The sequence below is a fragment of the Acomys russatus genome, chromosome 5 (genome assembly GCF_903995435.1).
Source record: "Acomys russatus chromosome 5, mAcoRus1.1, whole genome shotgun sequence".
NCBI classification, from domain to species: domain Eukaryota; kingdom Metazoa; phylum Chordata; class Mammalia; order Rodentia; family Muridae; genus Acomys; species Acomys russatus.
The window spans coordinates 13,467,988-13,482,389 of record NC_067141.1 but is presented as its reverse complement, the minus strand read 5'-3'; the positions used below and the strand labels follow the sequence as shown (position 1 = coordinate 13,482,389).

Sequence of the window (14,402 nt, the reverse complement as noted above, 5' to 3'; positions counted from 1 at the left end):
TACATCAGGCCCTGTCTCAACAAACAAGCAAAAACAAACAAAACCTGCCTACCAAATCCTGCACTAATTTCCACTCACAACCACTCCTCATCCTTACCATATTGTCAGTGCTTCTAATCTTGTGGCAGCATGACGGGCCAAAAATGACACCCCATTTGAGTTCGTGTTTTTGGTTGAGGTAGACCTCCTTTCATGTGTGTCCTGGCTATTACAGACTTCTTTTTACATCTTATAAAGTGCCTGTTCTGTTTTTTTTTTTTCCCCCCTTTATTCCCTCTCTTTTAAAAAAATGTTTGTGTGGAGGGCTAATGAGATGGCACAGTAGGCAAAGTGTTTGCTATGCAGCCTGTACATCCCAAACCCTGGAACCCATGTGTGGGGGTTTGAATGAGTCTCACACAATTGAATACGTAGTCCTCAGCTGTTGGTGCTGCTTGGGGAGGCTTAGTGGGCACATGGCCTTGATGAAGGAAGTATGTCACTGGGGGCACTGGGGTTTCAAAAGCCACATGCCACTCTCACTCTGTTTCCTGTTTGAGTTTGAGATGTGAGCTCTCCACTGTAGCTCCCATGCCTCCCTGCTGCCACGCTGTCTAGCCATTGCATACTCTGAGCCTCTGGAACCATAAGCTCCCTCTATAATTTGGGTGGGTCATGGTGTTTTATCACAGCAATACAAGTCCTAACTAGACACTTGTCATGTGGGTTCTCACATGGGACTCAGGCCATCTGCAAGGGTAGATATGATACCAACCATTGAGCCGTATCTTCTCCCTTTATTATTTTTTAAATTTTTAAAAAATTGAGCAGTAGCCGGGCATGGGGGAGCATGCCTTTAATCCTAGCACTTGGGAGGCAGAGGCAGGTAGAGTGCTGTGAGTTCGAGGCCAGCCTGGTCTACAAACTAAGTCCAGGATAGCTAAGGCTACACAGAGACACACTGTCTCGAAAAATCAAAACCCAAAACCCAAAAAACAAAACAAAAACAAAAACAAAAAAGAAAAATAAATTGGCCTGCATGTCTGTGTGTGCCTTGTGTGTGCAGATGCCAGTGGAGGACAGAAGAGAACATCAGATACCCTGGAGCTGAAGTTACAGGCAGTTGTGAGTTGTCCACAGAGCTGCTTGGCACTGACCTTGGGTGCTGTGGAAGAGCAGCAAGCACTCTAAGCTACTGAGCCGTCTCTCCAGTTCAAACATGTTTGTGGGGGTAGGGTGGGGGATGTTGTCTTAAGACAGGATGTCCAGTAGCCCAGACACGCCCTCAACTCCTGATTCTGCAGTCTCCACTTCTTAGCTTCTAGGACTACAGGTGTATGCTACCATACCAGGCAGAATTTACATTTTCTATGATTGTTTTGACTGTAAGATCAGTTTATTTTTATGAGGATTCACCTGAAGCTGAGGAGTGAATGCTGCTGAAGCGCAAGCCAATTATCTTAGAGTGTGTGGACGCGGGTAGGTTAGTCAAGTATATCTAGGCAGCATGAACTGGACTCAGTGAGTTAAAGAAAACAAAAAGAGTGGGGTGTGGTGGCACACGCCTTTAACACCAGCACTCAGGAGGCAGAGGAAGGCAGTCTCTGTGAGTTTGAGGCCAGCCTGGTCTACAAAGTGAGTCCAGGACAGCCAAGGCTACACAGAGAAACCCTGTCTCAAAAAACCAAACTAAAAAGAGGACATAAAGATGAAAGGGACAAATGTTAGGGAGAGTATTGGGGGGGGGGGCAGAGGTTGGAGATGGATCTTTGTGTGCACTGTGTAAAGGTTGTCTTTATATTATTCAAATGCTGATTTCTGTACTAGCAGAGAGTTGAGTACAAACCGAACTTCAGTCTTGTTATTCTTTTTTTTTTTAATTTTTAATTTTTTAATTTATGTGCATTGGTGTGAGGGTGTCAGATCTTAGAGTTACAGACAGCCGTGAGCTGCCATGTGGGTGCTGGGAATTGAACCTGGGTCCTTTGGAAGAGCAGGTAGTGCTCTTAACCACTGAGCCATCTCTCCAGGCCCCAGTATTGTTATTCTTATGTCTGCTACATCATATTTCGTAAACCCTCCTCACAACCTTCTGCTTGGTTTAGTAAAGAGCTGAATGGCCTACAGCAGCGAAGGAGGGGAGGATAAAGGACAGGTGGGAGTTCTGGCGGAAACAGGAACGTGAGGAAAGAATCAGGTGCAGGGATTTGACAGCCAGAGGAAGTAACAGACGCTGGGACTAAGCGACTGAGAGGGAAGAGCCCTGGGGCAGAACACAGATTAGCCCAAACGGGATAAAGGGGTAGCTGGGAACAAGCCTAAGCTAAGGTCATTACTTGGGCTGCTGATGAGTCCAGACAGTCTGCCTATAATTGGCACCAAACATTAATAATGGCGTCCAACATAGTAGCTACAAATCCAAACTTAGAGCCTGAGAAAAGTTCCAGATAGAAGGCAGGAAACAAACACTTCCCAGAGCCAGATGCAGTTTCTTAGGTGGGAGGTTCCTTTAAGGGGTGGGAGGGCTGGAGAGAAGATTCCGAGGTTAAGAGCACTGGCTGTTCTTCCAAAGGTCCGGAGTTCAATCCCTAACAACCAAATGGCTCAGAAGTCTCTATAATGAGATCTGGTGCAACCTTATGGCCTGCTGGCTCACACACAGACAGAATACTATATAGATAATAAATAAGTCTTAGGGGGGAAAAAAAAAAGGAGCAGGAACCCAGGAGAGGCTGAGTGCTGAGGGCTCTTCTAGAGCCCCTGCTGAGCAGCAAGATCCACTTGGTTGCCAGGTGTTGAGAGGGGACCTGGGAGCCACAGCATACTTCACAGCTGCTGTAGAATGGACTGAGAGACTCCCAGCACCAGGCCTGGAGACAGCAGCTTCTCTGACCAATGGGGCAGGATGGCTGCTAGAATGCTGCCGACAGAGTCAGGCGGAGGGCTGGAATGAAGCCAGCTGCCACCACCAGGTCCTAAACTCAACAGCAGAAGGAGCACCAGGGACATGCAGAAGAAATCCAAGTCCAGACTGAAAAGCTGAAGCCCTAAACTAAAAGGGTAATGTATTAAATCTGCAAACAATAAAATAGAAAAGAAACTGGGAATAAATAATCATAGAAAGAAATAGTTTGAAAATAATAAAGTGAAGTCCTTAAAGATAGAGTTAAATAAAATAAAAAATATAATGCACATAAAAATGTGAAATACAAGACTAAGCGGGGTATCAAGTCTCTTCTTGGAGCATATACAAGGGGAGGAAGTCCCCATCAGTCACAGTCATAGGGAAGGGGAGTAAGGGGAAAATGGGAGGAAGGGAGGAATGGGGAGATACAAGGGAGGGATAACCATTGAGATGTAATATGAATAAATTAATAAAATAAAATTAAAAAAAAAAAGACTAAGCGTGGTGGCGCAAGACTTTAATCCCAGCACTCAGGAGGTAGAGGCAGGTGGATCGATGTGAGTTTGAGGCCAGCCTAGTCTACAAAGAGAGTCTTGGACAGCCAAGGATACACAGAGGAAACCCTGTCTTGAAAAACAAAACAAAACAAAAACATGAAATATATAACACAGGGTATTTGGATCGTATACAGTGCTACTTTAGATAGCTTAAAATAAAAACAAAAAAATGAAGATAAATGACTTAACTGAGATTGGTTCAATACCAATTATGATTACTATTATTCTGGTATTTTGTATTTTATTCTTAATACCCATAGCGGCTTCCTATGTCCTCTCAAAGAAAAAAGCTTTAGAGAAACAGAAAAAAGAAAAATATGAAAAGCGGGTTTGATGAGAGACAAGCCTTAGAGGAAAAAATTAAGAAAGATTTATAAATCAAAATGAAAATAATACTCATATAGAGACAGAGGAATTAAGACAAGAGCCGACTATGTCACCGTATAATGAAATTAAAGGCAGTCAGCCAAAAATTCTTAAAAACCAACCTAGCCTATCTGGTTACTATATGATAAATTCCAGCAGGCTATAGGCACCCCACAGCTATGAAGAATTTGGATGTCATCCTGTGGAAATGCTAAATTTTAAAACAATTTAAAGAAGCCATAATTTCATATGGTACGAATTCACCATTTGTGAAGCAGATATTAAATTTTTGGGAGATTCAAAATAGAGTAATCCACCAAGGCTGGAATGATATGACAACAGCAATATTAGAAGCTGGTCCTCAGTTACAATGGCAATCATGGTGGAAAGATTAAGCTAAGGAGAGAGAACAGAAAAAAAGGGCTAGAAGTATCAATATTTCCCAAGATCAGTTGCTAGGTGAAGGTCAGTAAGCTGAGAGATAGTTCAGTGATTACGAGCACTGTCTGCTCTTCCAGAGGTCCTGAGTTCAGTTCCCAGAAACCACATAGTGGTTCATAATCATCTTTAATGGGATCTGATGCCCTCTTCTGGCCTGCCAGTGTACATGCAGATAAGGCACATATACACTAATAAATAAATTAATCTTAACAAACAAACAAACAAACAAACAGGGCCAGGCATTATGGTGCACCCCTTTAACTCCAGCACTCAGGAGGCAGAGGCAGGCAGATCTCCTTGAACAAGTCTAGCCTGGTCTACAAAGGGAGTTCCAGGACACCCAGGGCTATTACATAAAGAAACCCTGTTTCAAAAAAAACATACCAAACCAAACAAACCAAAAAACAAATGCAGGTTGCATATGAGGATGCCATCTTGGCACTGTGTCACACAGCAGCTTTAAATCCTTGGGACAAAGTATAAGAAACAAGAAAAAGGTCTGAACTGTTTACTAAAATTATACAAGTTTCCAAAGGAAGCATTCACTGATTTAAAAAAAAAAAAAAACAAAGGCCGACTTCGCTGTAAATAGAAGCGTATCAGATTCAGAAGCAAGTACTAATCGAATCTTTAGCTTTCAAAAATGCTAATTTGTATACAAAAAGGTAATTAGGTCTCTAAAGGCAAGATCAACACCAATAGATGAATGGATTAGAAATATGGCTGATAATGGATTTCCTACTTATGATGCAACTTTAATAGCAGAAGTAATCTTTTAAGGCTTTTAAGAAAGATCAAGCTGTCAAGTGTCTTGGCTGTGGTAAGCAAGGTCATTTAAAAAGGAATGGCAGGTAGAGACAAGCTAATTTTGAAAGAAGGCCTGAGCCTTCTGGAATATGAAAAAGGCATGGCAAAGGCCAGCATTGGACTAATGAATGCAGATCAACAAGGGACAAACAAGGTAACCCCTTGTAGGAAAACACCCTGGTGGCCCTTCTGCAGGCCCCGATATCAAATTCAAGTTGGCTATTTCTGGTCAACAGCAGAGAAACTCATCTGAAGAGTAATTAAACAGCTCTGCTCTGGATATATCTATTAATAACCCAGATATCAAAGTCAGAGCAGCTTCAGTAGACAGAACAGAAAACTCAGGAGAGACCAGAAATCAAGTATTTTGGCAAGCTGCTATAGATACTCAGAGGCCAAAACTAAAAGGTATTTATAAATGATATTGAAATTGAAGGTTTGCTAGACACAAAAGCAGATGTAACAATAGTATCATCAAAATCATAGCCTCCAGATTGGCCTCTTCAGGAGGTAGATATTCAATTTCTAGGGGTAGAACTTTATCTCAGGTAAAATAAAATGTGAGGTGGCTTAGATGTATAGGGATAGAGGGCCAACGAGGAAAATCAAAGCCATATGTGAATTTGGGTAATGAATGTATATGGGGATGTGATTTGTCATAGCAATGGAAGATATAGATTTAACATTCTTTCAATCTCAGAAATAAGCCGTAAAATAAAAAATGCTTCTGAGAAAAATATTAAAAGGTGTTATCAAGAACAGTCACAGACTGTCCAGGTTGTTCATGAGTAGGACATGACAAGTGTTGGTTTTTCAAATGTACCAATGCCCTACCTTTAAAATGGCCGACCAATCTGTTTGGGTGTAACAGTGGCCTATGACAAAATAAAAATCACAGGCACTAGAACAGCTAGTGCAAGAGCAGCTGGAGGCTTGACACACTGAAGAATCTACCAGTCCTTGGAATTTATCTGTATTTGTTATTAAAGGGAAATCTGGAAAGGGGAGAATGTTAACAGATTTAAGAGCCATAAATAAGGTGATTTATCCTGTGTACTCTTTACAGCCTTGAATCTCATTGTCTTCATTATTACTTAAGGCATTGAGTATTATACTGATTGATTTAAAAGAAGCTTTTCCACAATCCTTCTGCATGAGCATGATAGGGAAAGGTTTGCTTTCTCAGTATCTACTTGTAATAATAGCTGTCCAACAAAGGAATATCGATGGAAAGTCTTATCACAAGGAATGTTACACAGCCCTATCTTATGTCACTATTTTGACAATAACCATTAGAAATAATTTGTAAATAGTTTCCTCAATATATAATTTATCATTATATGGATGCTATCTTATAGGCTGATTCAGATGCAGACACCTTAGGAAAAATATTTGATGAAGTACAGCAAATTTTGCCTTTTGGGGATTACAAATTGCTCCTAAAAAATACAAAGAAGAAGCCAGGCGTGGTGACACACACTTTTAATCCCAGCACTTGGGAGGCAGAGGCAGGTGGATCACTGTGAGGTTGAGGCCAGCCTGGTCTACAAAGCACATCCAGGACAGCCAAGGCTAACACAGAGAGACCCTGTCTTGAAAAACAAAACAAACAAACAAACAAAACAAAACAAAAACAAACAAACAAAACCCCCCAAAACAAAAAGATTCTAATGATTAGCTAGGAAATAAGATAGATTGAGAAAAATTCCAACCACAGAAAATATAAATCAAGAGAGATCAATTACAAAATCTTAATAATTTTCAAAAATTGTTGGGAGATAGTAGTAGGCTAAGGCCCACAACTGGATTAATTACTTAAGAGCTAAGTAATTTATTTCAAGCCTTTCAAGGTGATTTGGTCTTAAATAGTCCAAAAAAAAATTATCAGCTGAAGTTGAAAAAGAATTGGTTCTGGTAGAAAAGAAATCACAGGATGCACATATGGATCACTTGGCTCCAAATGGATTGTACTTTAGTTATTTTGCCTTCTGCCTATTCTCCTATAGAAATTCTTATGCAGAAAGAAGATAATATCAAAGAACGAATATTTTTAGCAAACAAAAATGAAAAGACCTATGTAAAAATGTTTTCTGAATTGATTCTGAAAGCAAAAATGAGACTGTCAATTAGTAGGAATAGACCAAGCAGAAATTGTGGTACTTTTTACTAAGGCTGAAACTGCCTCATTATGGACAGAAAATGAACACTGGGAAAGAGCTTGCAGTAATTTTTTGGGAGAGATTCACAACAAATGTCCCAAAACTAAGAGACATCAGTTTATAAAAGTAACTTGTTGGATCCTCTCTCATATAGTAAAAGGGGCACCAATTTCTAGAGCTGCTACATTCTATGTGGATGCAAGTAAATCAGAAAAGGCAAGTTATAAGTCAGGAAAAATGGGTAAAGTGTTCAAAGCCCTTATGATTTAGTTAAAAAATCAGAGTTGTACGCCATTCTTATTATTATGTGATTTTCATGAATCTCTTATTATAGTTACTGACTCTTAATATGCAAAAAGAGACATTTTACATATTGAAACTGCTGAATTTATTTTGGATGACTCAGAATTAACTTTCCTATTTATTCAACTACCACAAGTAATCAGAAACAGGAACCATCCATTGTATATAACACATATCAGTCCCTCTAGCACAAAATGATGATGGAATTAATCAGCTATTAATAAGAAATGTGCTAGAAGCCTGAGAATGCAAGTTAAGGCCAGGAGTGGTGGTGCAAGCCTTTAATCCCAGCACTAGGAAGGCAGAGGCAGGTGGATCTCCATTAGCTCAAGGCCAGCCTGATATACAAAGAAAGTTCTAGGACAGCCAGGGCTATTACCCTCTCTCAAAAAACAAAACACAAACACACACACACAGACACAGACAAAAGAAAAAGAAAAAAGAATAAAAAGAAATCCAAGTTAGGAGTCAGTCAATCAAAACTTGTGGTCCGGTTAGGTACTAGGTTAGTTACTCACAGAAATAAGCTTTATTTATCCTCCTGTAGAAGTTTTCAGTTAATCAGATAGTGAATAGCTAGAAACAGCAATCAAGCAATGTGCCTATTCAGTTATGCTACAGATAGATAGATGGTCTTCAAACATTTTAGAGATCTACAGAATATGGTATTTGAAGATGTTTTAATAATAAAAGGCTTATTTGACAGTGAGACACATCCGCCTGGAAGCAGCCCATACTACTTCAAAGAAGATGACGGGCATCAAAGAGCCTCCATATGGAATTTGCTTCATATCTGGCAAAGCTAACCACTAGACAAAAACTGTCCTTGTCCCAACTGCTGACAGCATCTGTCCAAGCCGTGGCTAAACAGGACAATAAAGAAAGTCAACTGCCGAACTCTGCCAGGACAAGGTAGAGAAGTCCCTCATAATTCCTACTTCACAGAAAAATCTGTCAGATATTCTGGGCTATTAGGCTGAAGAGATGGATGCTCCAATGTTGCAGAGGAATCTTGAGTAACTGACCAGGCAGCCGGCAGTCTCTGTTATTTCTTGAGTTTTGGAAGCTGCTTGCTTTACACTTCCTGTTTACTCAGGTAATATTTATCCTTCTTAGGTCTCTGATGAGGTTGAAGACTAGATAGTTATAGTTATAGTCCTACAGTTTTCCTTGTTACCAAATTCAGAAAAGAAACTCACAAAACGATATGTAAAGTTTATGAAGGCTGAGAGACATAAAAACTTATGCTGTTTAGAATCTAAGAAAATGTTTTAAGTTCTAAAAAGATGTTTTAAAGGTTGATAAATGCAAGTTATGAAGGTTGAAAGGTCTAAGAAAGTGTTTAAAGGAAGGCAGTCAAAGTTACAGAGGTTAGAGGATACAAAAGTTTAGATGAAAATGACAGATAATGGAGTACTCTCTCCACGGTAGCCACATAAAAATGGACTGGACATTGTGAATGTAATTCTTACCTGATAGCTCTCATAATTGTTCTTAATGTATATAGTTTTCTGAGGTTAGAAAAAGAACCTTTCATTGGACTAAAAGGGGGAGTAGTAGTGGTGATCTTTTTGTGCGCTGTATAAACATTGTCTTTATATTATTTAAATGCTGATGTCTATCCCAGCAGAGAGTGAGTACAGACCAGGCTATGGCACTGCCATTCTTACAGCTGCATCATGTTTTGTAAACACTCCCTTTAACGTTTCTTTGGTTTAATAAGGAACTGAAGAGCCTATAGAAAGGAGGAGAGGATAGGCGAGGCTTCTGGCAGAAATAAAAACTCTGAGAAAGAATCAGGAATGGAGCTTTGCCAGCCAGGTGAGGAGGAAGAAGCAAGTGCTGGGACTAAGAGACTGAGAGGTGACAAGCCACATGGCAGATCATAAATTAGTATATACATGCTACTTTAAGTTTTAAGAGCTAGTTGGGAACAAGTCTAAGCTGAGGCCAAGCTTTCCTATTAATAAAATGTCTCCATGTCATTATTCAGGATCTGGTGGTCCAAAAAGAGTACCGTTATATATATGATCAAGAAATACACTACATATGTATGAAATTGTTAAATAAGGTTAAATTTTTACAAAGATACAAATATATAACTTTACTTTTCAAATTATAAAGTATAAATAATCATCCAGAGTCATTTGGACTACTGTTAGTTTTTTATATTAAAGTCTAAATTTTAAGTAAAAGAGATCACATTAAAAAGACTCATTCCCCCAATGATATAGTGTAAGCATTATTTAAATCTGTAATTTACCTTTAAAATCTACTTACTGGTGTAGCTCAGTTGCAGAGCATTTGCCTATTATGCACAAAATCCTGAGTTTGCTCTCTAGCGCCAAGAGAAAATATTTAACACACACTGAATATGTCAGCTCTAGCTGTCCTTCCTTTTGCATGCTAAAGTATGACTTCCAAATTGGATCAAGCAATACATAAAACATACCTTCCTCCGGTCTTTAAGGATTCTGTCCAAACTCTCTTCATTCACTTTGCTTGCATAATCATAAAAACTGTTTTTTGTTAAAGAAGAAAAACATTAATTAAAATGCTATAGTGCTATGATACAGACATAACCCAGGGGCCTACAGAGCATGTAACCCTAACAGACGCAACTGCTCTACTCAAAGATTAGTAAACAGGAATCAGCCGAAGTGCTTTCTTGCTGGGAAGCTACATTTCGTATCAAATATTACTCAAGAGATTACTTCATTCAAGACATTCCTTCCATGTGTGGGAAGCAATCAAGTAATTACAAAATGTGTGGTTTCAAATGGCTCCACTACTTTGTTTCTAAGTATCAATTACTTATGAAAAAAAGGTAACAGCAACTCATTTTCTGGGAAATGAGGGGAAATGAACATTTGTGGAATGTTTAACAGACCCTCAGCCGGGTGCTTTTTCATTACATGTTCTAGCCACAGTGCTGAGGTATGAGTTCATCCGAATTCAACAGGCTTTCTGCCGTTTTTGTAGAAAGAGACAGCAAAGCTAACCAACTAACAGCATAGCTAGTGGGACAGATGGACTGGACTGGAAGCCAAGTCTACCTAGGCTCAAACAATGTGCTCACCTCCAAAACAAACCATGACCAGTCAGACATATAGACATGAGGGCCCTCCAATGTCCCTGGTTATGGTCTTAGAAATGTCATCCTCCTCTCACCTCACACCACACAGGCAGGAAGGCATTCAAGATACAAGGAAAAAACTGACCCAGAGATGAGGAGATGTCAGCTACAGCCCTGTTGCACTTCTCACTGCAGGATCTAGGACAGACTACTTACCCTACCTGCTCCCTTTTCCTGCTTTGCTAAGTAAGAGGCTTGGGGTACGGACATGATTTCTAAGATATTCTTCCATTCTAAGTATGAGTCAAATCCTTGTTCTGAAAGTTCTGCACTTGCAATGTTTTGTGGAATTACTCAGGACGGTGAGACATAGCATGTCCAGTGAACCCCTGTCAGGCCCAGAACAGACACATCCCTATCCAGTCAGAGGTAGTGTGTGGACCAACGTCTCATGAGCTTTTCAGATGAACCCATGGCTGCTCATCTGGCTTCCTTACTCCTCTTTCAGGTATGTGGAAATGGAAAGACTTGAGGTCCTTGGCTACTTTTTGGCTTCATTTATATGCAGCCACAGAGCTTAATGACAATCCTCTGAAATCACTAAGGACTACGGGTATGGGTTGTGTGTGTGTGTGTGGGTCCTCAGGAGTAGAGAGGTGCTTGCAGAGGGGTCAAGGTGAAGACAGAAAGGAACAAACAGCAGGAAGAAGTAGGCAAAGTGACTAGAAGGGACGGCAGAGGGAAATGAATATCAAGAACACTGAAGAGAAAAAAAAAAAAAAGAACACTGAAAAAAAGATGGCCATGGTGGCATGTATCTTTAATCCCAATACCTGGGAGGCAGAGGTAGGGGCAGCTCTGTTTGTCAAAAGCAACTTGGTCTATACAGTTAGTTCCAAGTGAGCCAGGGCAACATGAGATTCTGTCTCACAGAACAATGAATAATGTTTATGTGGGCACACTGGAAGGAAAGCACTGGCCTGGCCTCTGGGAGAAAAGGAGGAAGAAGTAGAGCCAGGGGAATTTTCTGAAATACATATCTCAGTCCCTAGTGGAAGGGTGGAAGGTGAAAGTAGACAGGGACTAATGAGGTAGTTCAGTAGTAAAGGGCTTGCGTAGCGTGAGCAAGCCCCTCCATTCATCTGGTCATAACATGACAGACAGGCCTGGTGGGAATTTGGGAATATCTACTTTTCGCTCCAGGTGTCATTCTCCTATTGATTTTTCCTTCAGAATGTCACCTTTCCATTAGGTTCTGTCCTTCAGTGGCCATATTACAGAAATAGTGTATACTAAATTAAACACAAAAAGCAAAGTTCGTATTCCTTTTTTTGAGATAAGGTCTCACTATGTAGCCCTGATTGGCCTTGAACTCAGAGATCAACCTGCTTCTACCTCTCAAGTTCCGGAATTAAATGCATGCACCACTACTACCTGGCTCCTGAGTCCTTTTATTTAAAGTGAATCACTGAAGACTTTTAATTTTTCTCAAAATTAAATTTATATCTATATGTGATTTCTATAAATAATTCTGCCTACATATAATCTTTGATTAACTTTCTTCCCTAAGTAGCCTTGACAGGGAGGTTGAGGGGAAGGCTCATTCTAAGCCACCAACACTATGATTTACACCTCCCCTCTGCCCTTTTCCTATTCAAGCACAGTCATGGTAGGACACTTGAGAAGGAAGACCTTGAGTTCAAGGCCAGCCTGGGCTCCATAGCAAGATCTTTTCTCAAGCAACCAAACAACAACAAACAAACACACCAAAAAATAGTAAACAGAAAAAAAATTTAAATAGATTTAGAGTATCCTTAATTATAACATAACCAGTTACAGGCCTAAATTCACTGGTTTCAAACAACTTTTTCAATGAGGACCAAAGCTACAAAATCAAATGTGGCTTACCTAAAGAGTTTTGAACAGGGCTGATGGTTATGGATTTCTGTAATCAGACAAAGCAAATCAACTCAGTTAATCATGTAAAGTGCAGGCAACTAAAATAGCTCAGGATTTTGTTTGGGGGGAGGAAGGGGTTTCGAGGCAGGATTTCTCTGTGTAGCCTTGGCTGTCCTGGAACTCTCTTTTGTAGCTCAGGATTTTTAAAAAAGATTTATTTATTTATTTTATGTATATGAGTGCTCTGTTTTCATGCACACCAGAAAAGAGAATCAGATTCCATTCCATATCGTTGTAAGTCACCATGTGGTTGCTAGGAATTGAACTCAGGGCCTCTTCAAGAGCAGCCAGTGCTCTTAACCACTGGGGCTAAGCTGAGCCCCTAGCTCAGGATTTTTTTTTTTAACCAAAATTTAGGATAACCAAGATCACTTTGTTCTTGTAAACAGATGCCATGTGTATGCCATGGAGGCAGTGTGGGTGCTTCCCAAGACACCCAGAGACACAGGCTCAGAACAAAGCCGGCTGGAGAGTGAGAGCTCTGCTTCCACTTGTCCCTGTGTGATGAGTGCACTTCTGACAGTTTTCATTCAGGAAGGCACAGCTATTGTACAACTTACTCAATCTTACCTATTTAAACAAAGCATCATAGGAAAAAGTGGCCACTGACTGGAAGCAGTTAATCACACTGGATAAAAGCTGTGGGGACAGCTTTCCTACCATTAATAACCATCTAAGGATGCCTGACCACCAGGGCCAGGTGTTTGGAACACTGAATGTCCATTAACTCTTTCAAAGCTGGTTGGCATTAAGGGAAACAGTCATTTATAAGACAGATCCTAATAGCTTCTGAAAAGATGCTGGGATTGAGCAGAATGAACATTTTCTTCAAGCTCATCAGGGGGCCACAGGCTGGTTTTGAGAAGCACATGAGACTAATTGACTATTCAATCCTATTTACCACAATTCTCCCAGAGAGTGACTCATCACCTGCTGTTTAAAAAACCACAGCCTTGGAATTTTGGGCAATAATTTTACCTCAATTAATATAAAACCACAGCCTTTGAGGACAGAGCTATTGTCACTAGCTAACACTGCCAAAACTAGAAATGCAGAACTAACACTGAAAGAAGAGTTCATTTACCTCACTATGGCATCAACACAACAATGCAAACAAGAAAGCCTCATCTATCAAATTCCCTTCTTTTAATGGTTAAAACGATCCAGCGCACTATCAGGTTAGGATTTGGAATAAAGAAACTTTTTTTTTCTTGTTTTTTTTGCACAGAGTTTCTTTGTGTAACAGCCTTGGTTGTCCTGGAATTCGCTTTGTAGATCAGGTTAGTCTTGAACTCACAGAGATCCTCTTGCTTCTGCCTCCCAAGTGCTGGAATTAAAGGTGTGCACCACCTCGCCAGCTGAAAACTTTTCTTTTACCTCAAAGGTAACACTGTTTTGTCCACTGAAAGCCCTAGAGCAAGTTCTAAACTCTGAACCAGTAGTAGTCCTCAAGATAAATCGTCTAGCACACTACAGACATGATCTAGGCATGTAGCTCACGGGGGTGGGGGGTGGGGGAAATGAAATGTCTCTCTCATATATGTGGAGGCCCTGGATTTGATATCCAGTGCTTGAATAGATACCAGAAGTGCAGTTTTTGCACTCACTTAACAACATCTGGAAATGTAGAGGTTTAAAAAACACTTATTTGAGTGTTTGCAACCATCATGGCATAAGTGTGGAGGTCAGAGGACAACTTAGTCCCTCCTTCACTGAATTATTTCACTGGTCTTGCATCTATCAATTAACCTTTACTTACTAGATGGATTTTAAAAACCTAGATGCAAATAATAACTACATACACTGACATCTTTTGAAGTAAAATCTTACTACTTAGCATTTTAATATAT

At 40.1% G+C, this 14,402-nt stretch overlaps 1 protein-coding gene across 1 annotated transcript in view; it reads right to left on the bottom strand.

Moving 5' to 3' along the window:
* The window catches only part of Abraxas2 (abraxas 2, BRISC complex subunit), a 41,204-nt gene that overhangs the window by 17,267 nt on the left and 9,535 nt on the right, over nt 1-14,402 (bottom strand). Inside the window, 2 exon segments of the mRNA XM_051145460.1 lie at nt 9,970-10,036; nt 12,502-12,538. Coding sequence (XP_051001417.1) covers nt 9,970-10,036; nt 12,502-12,538 — 104 coding nt within the window.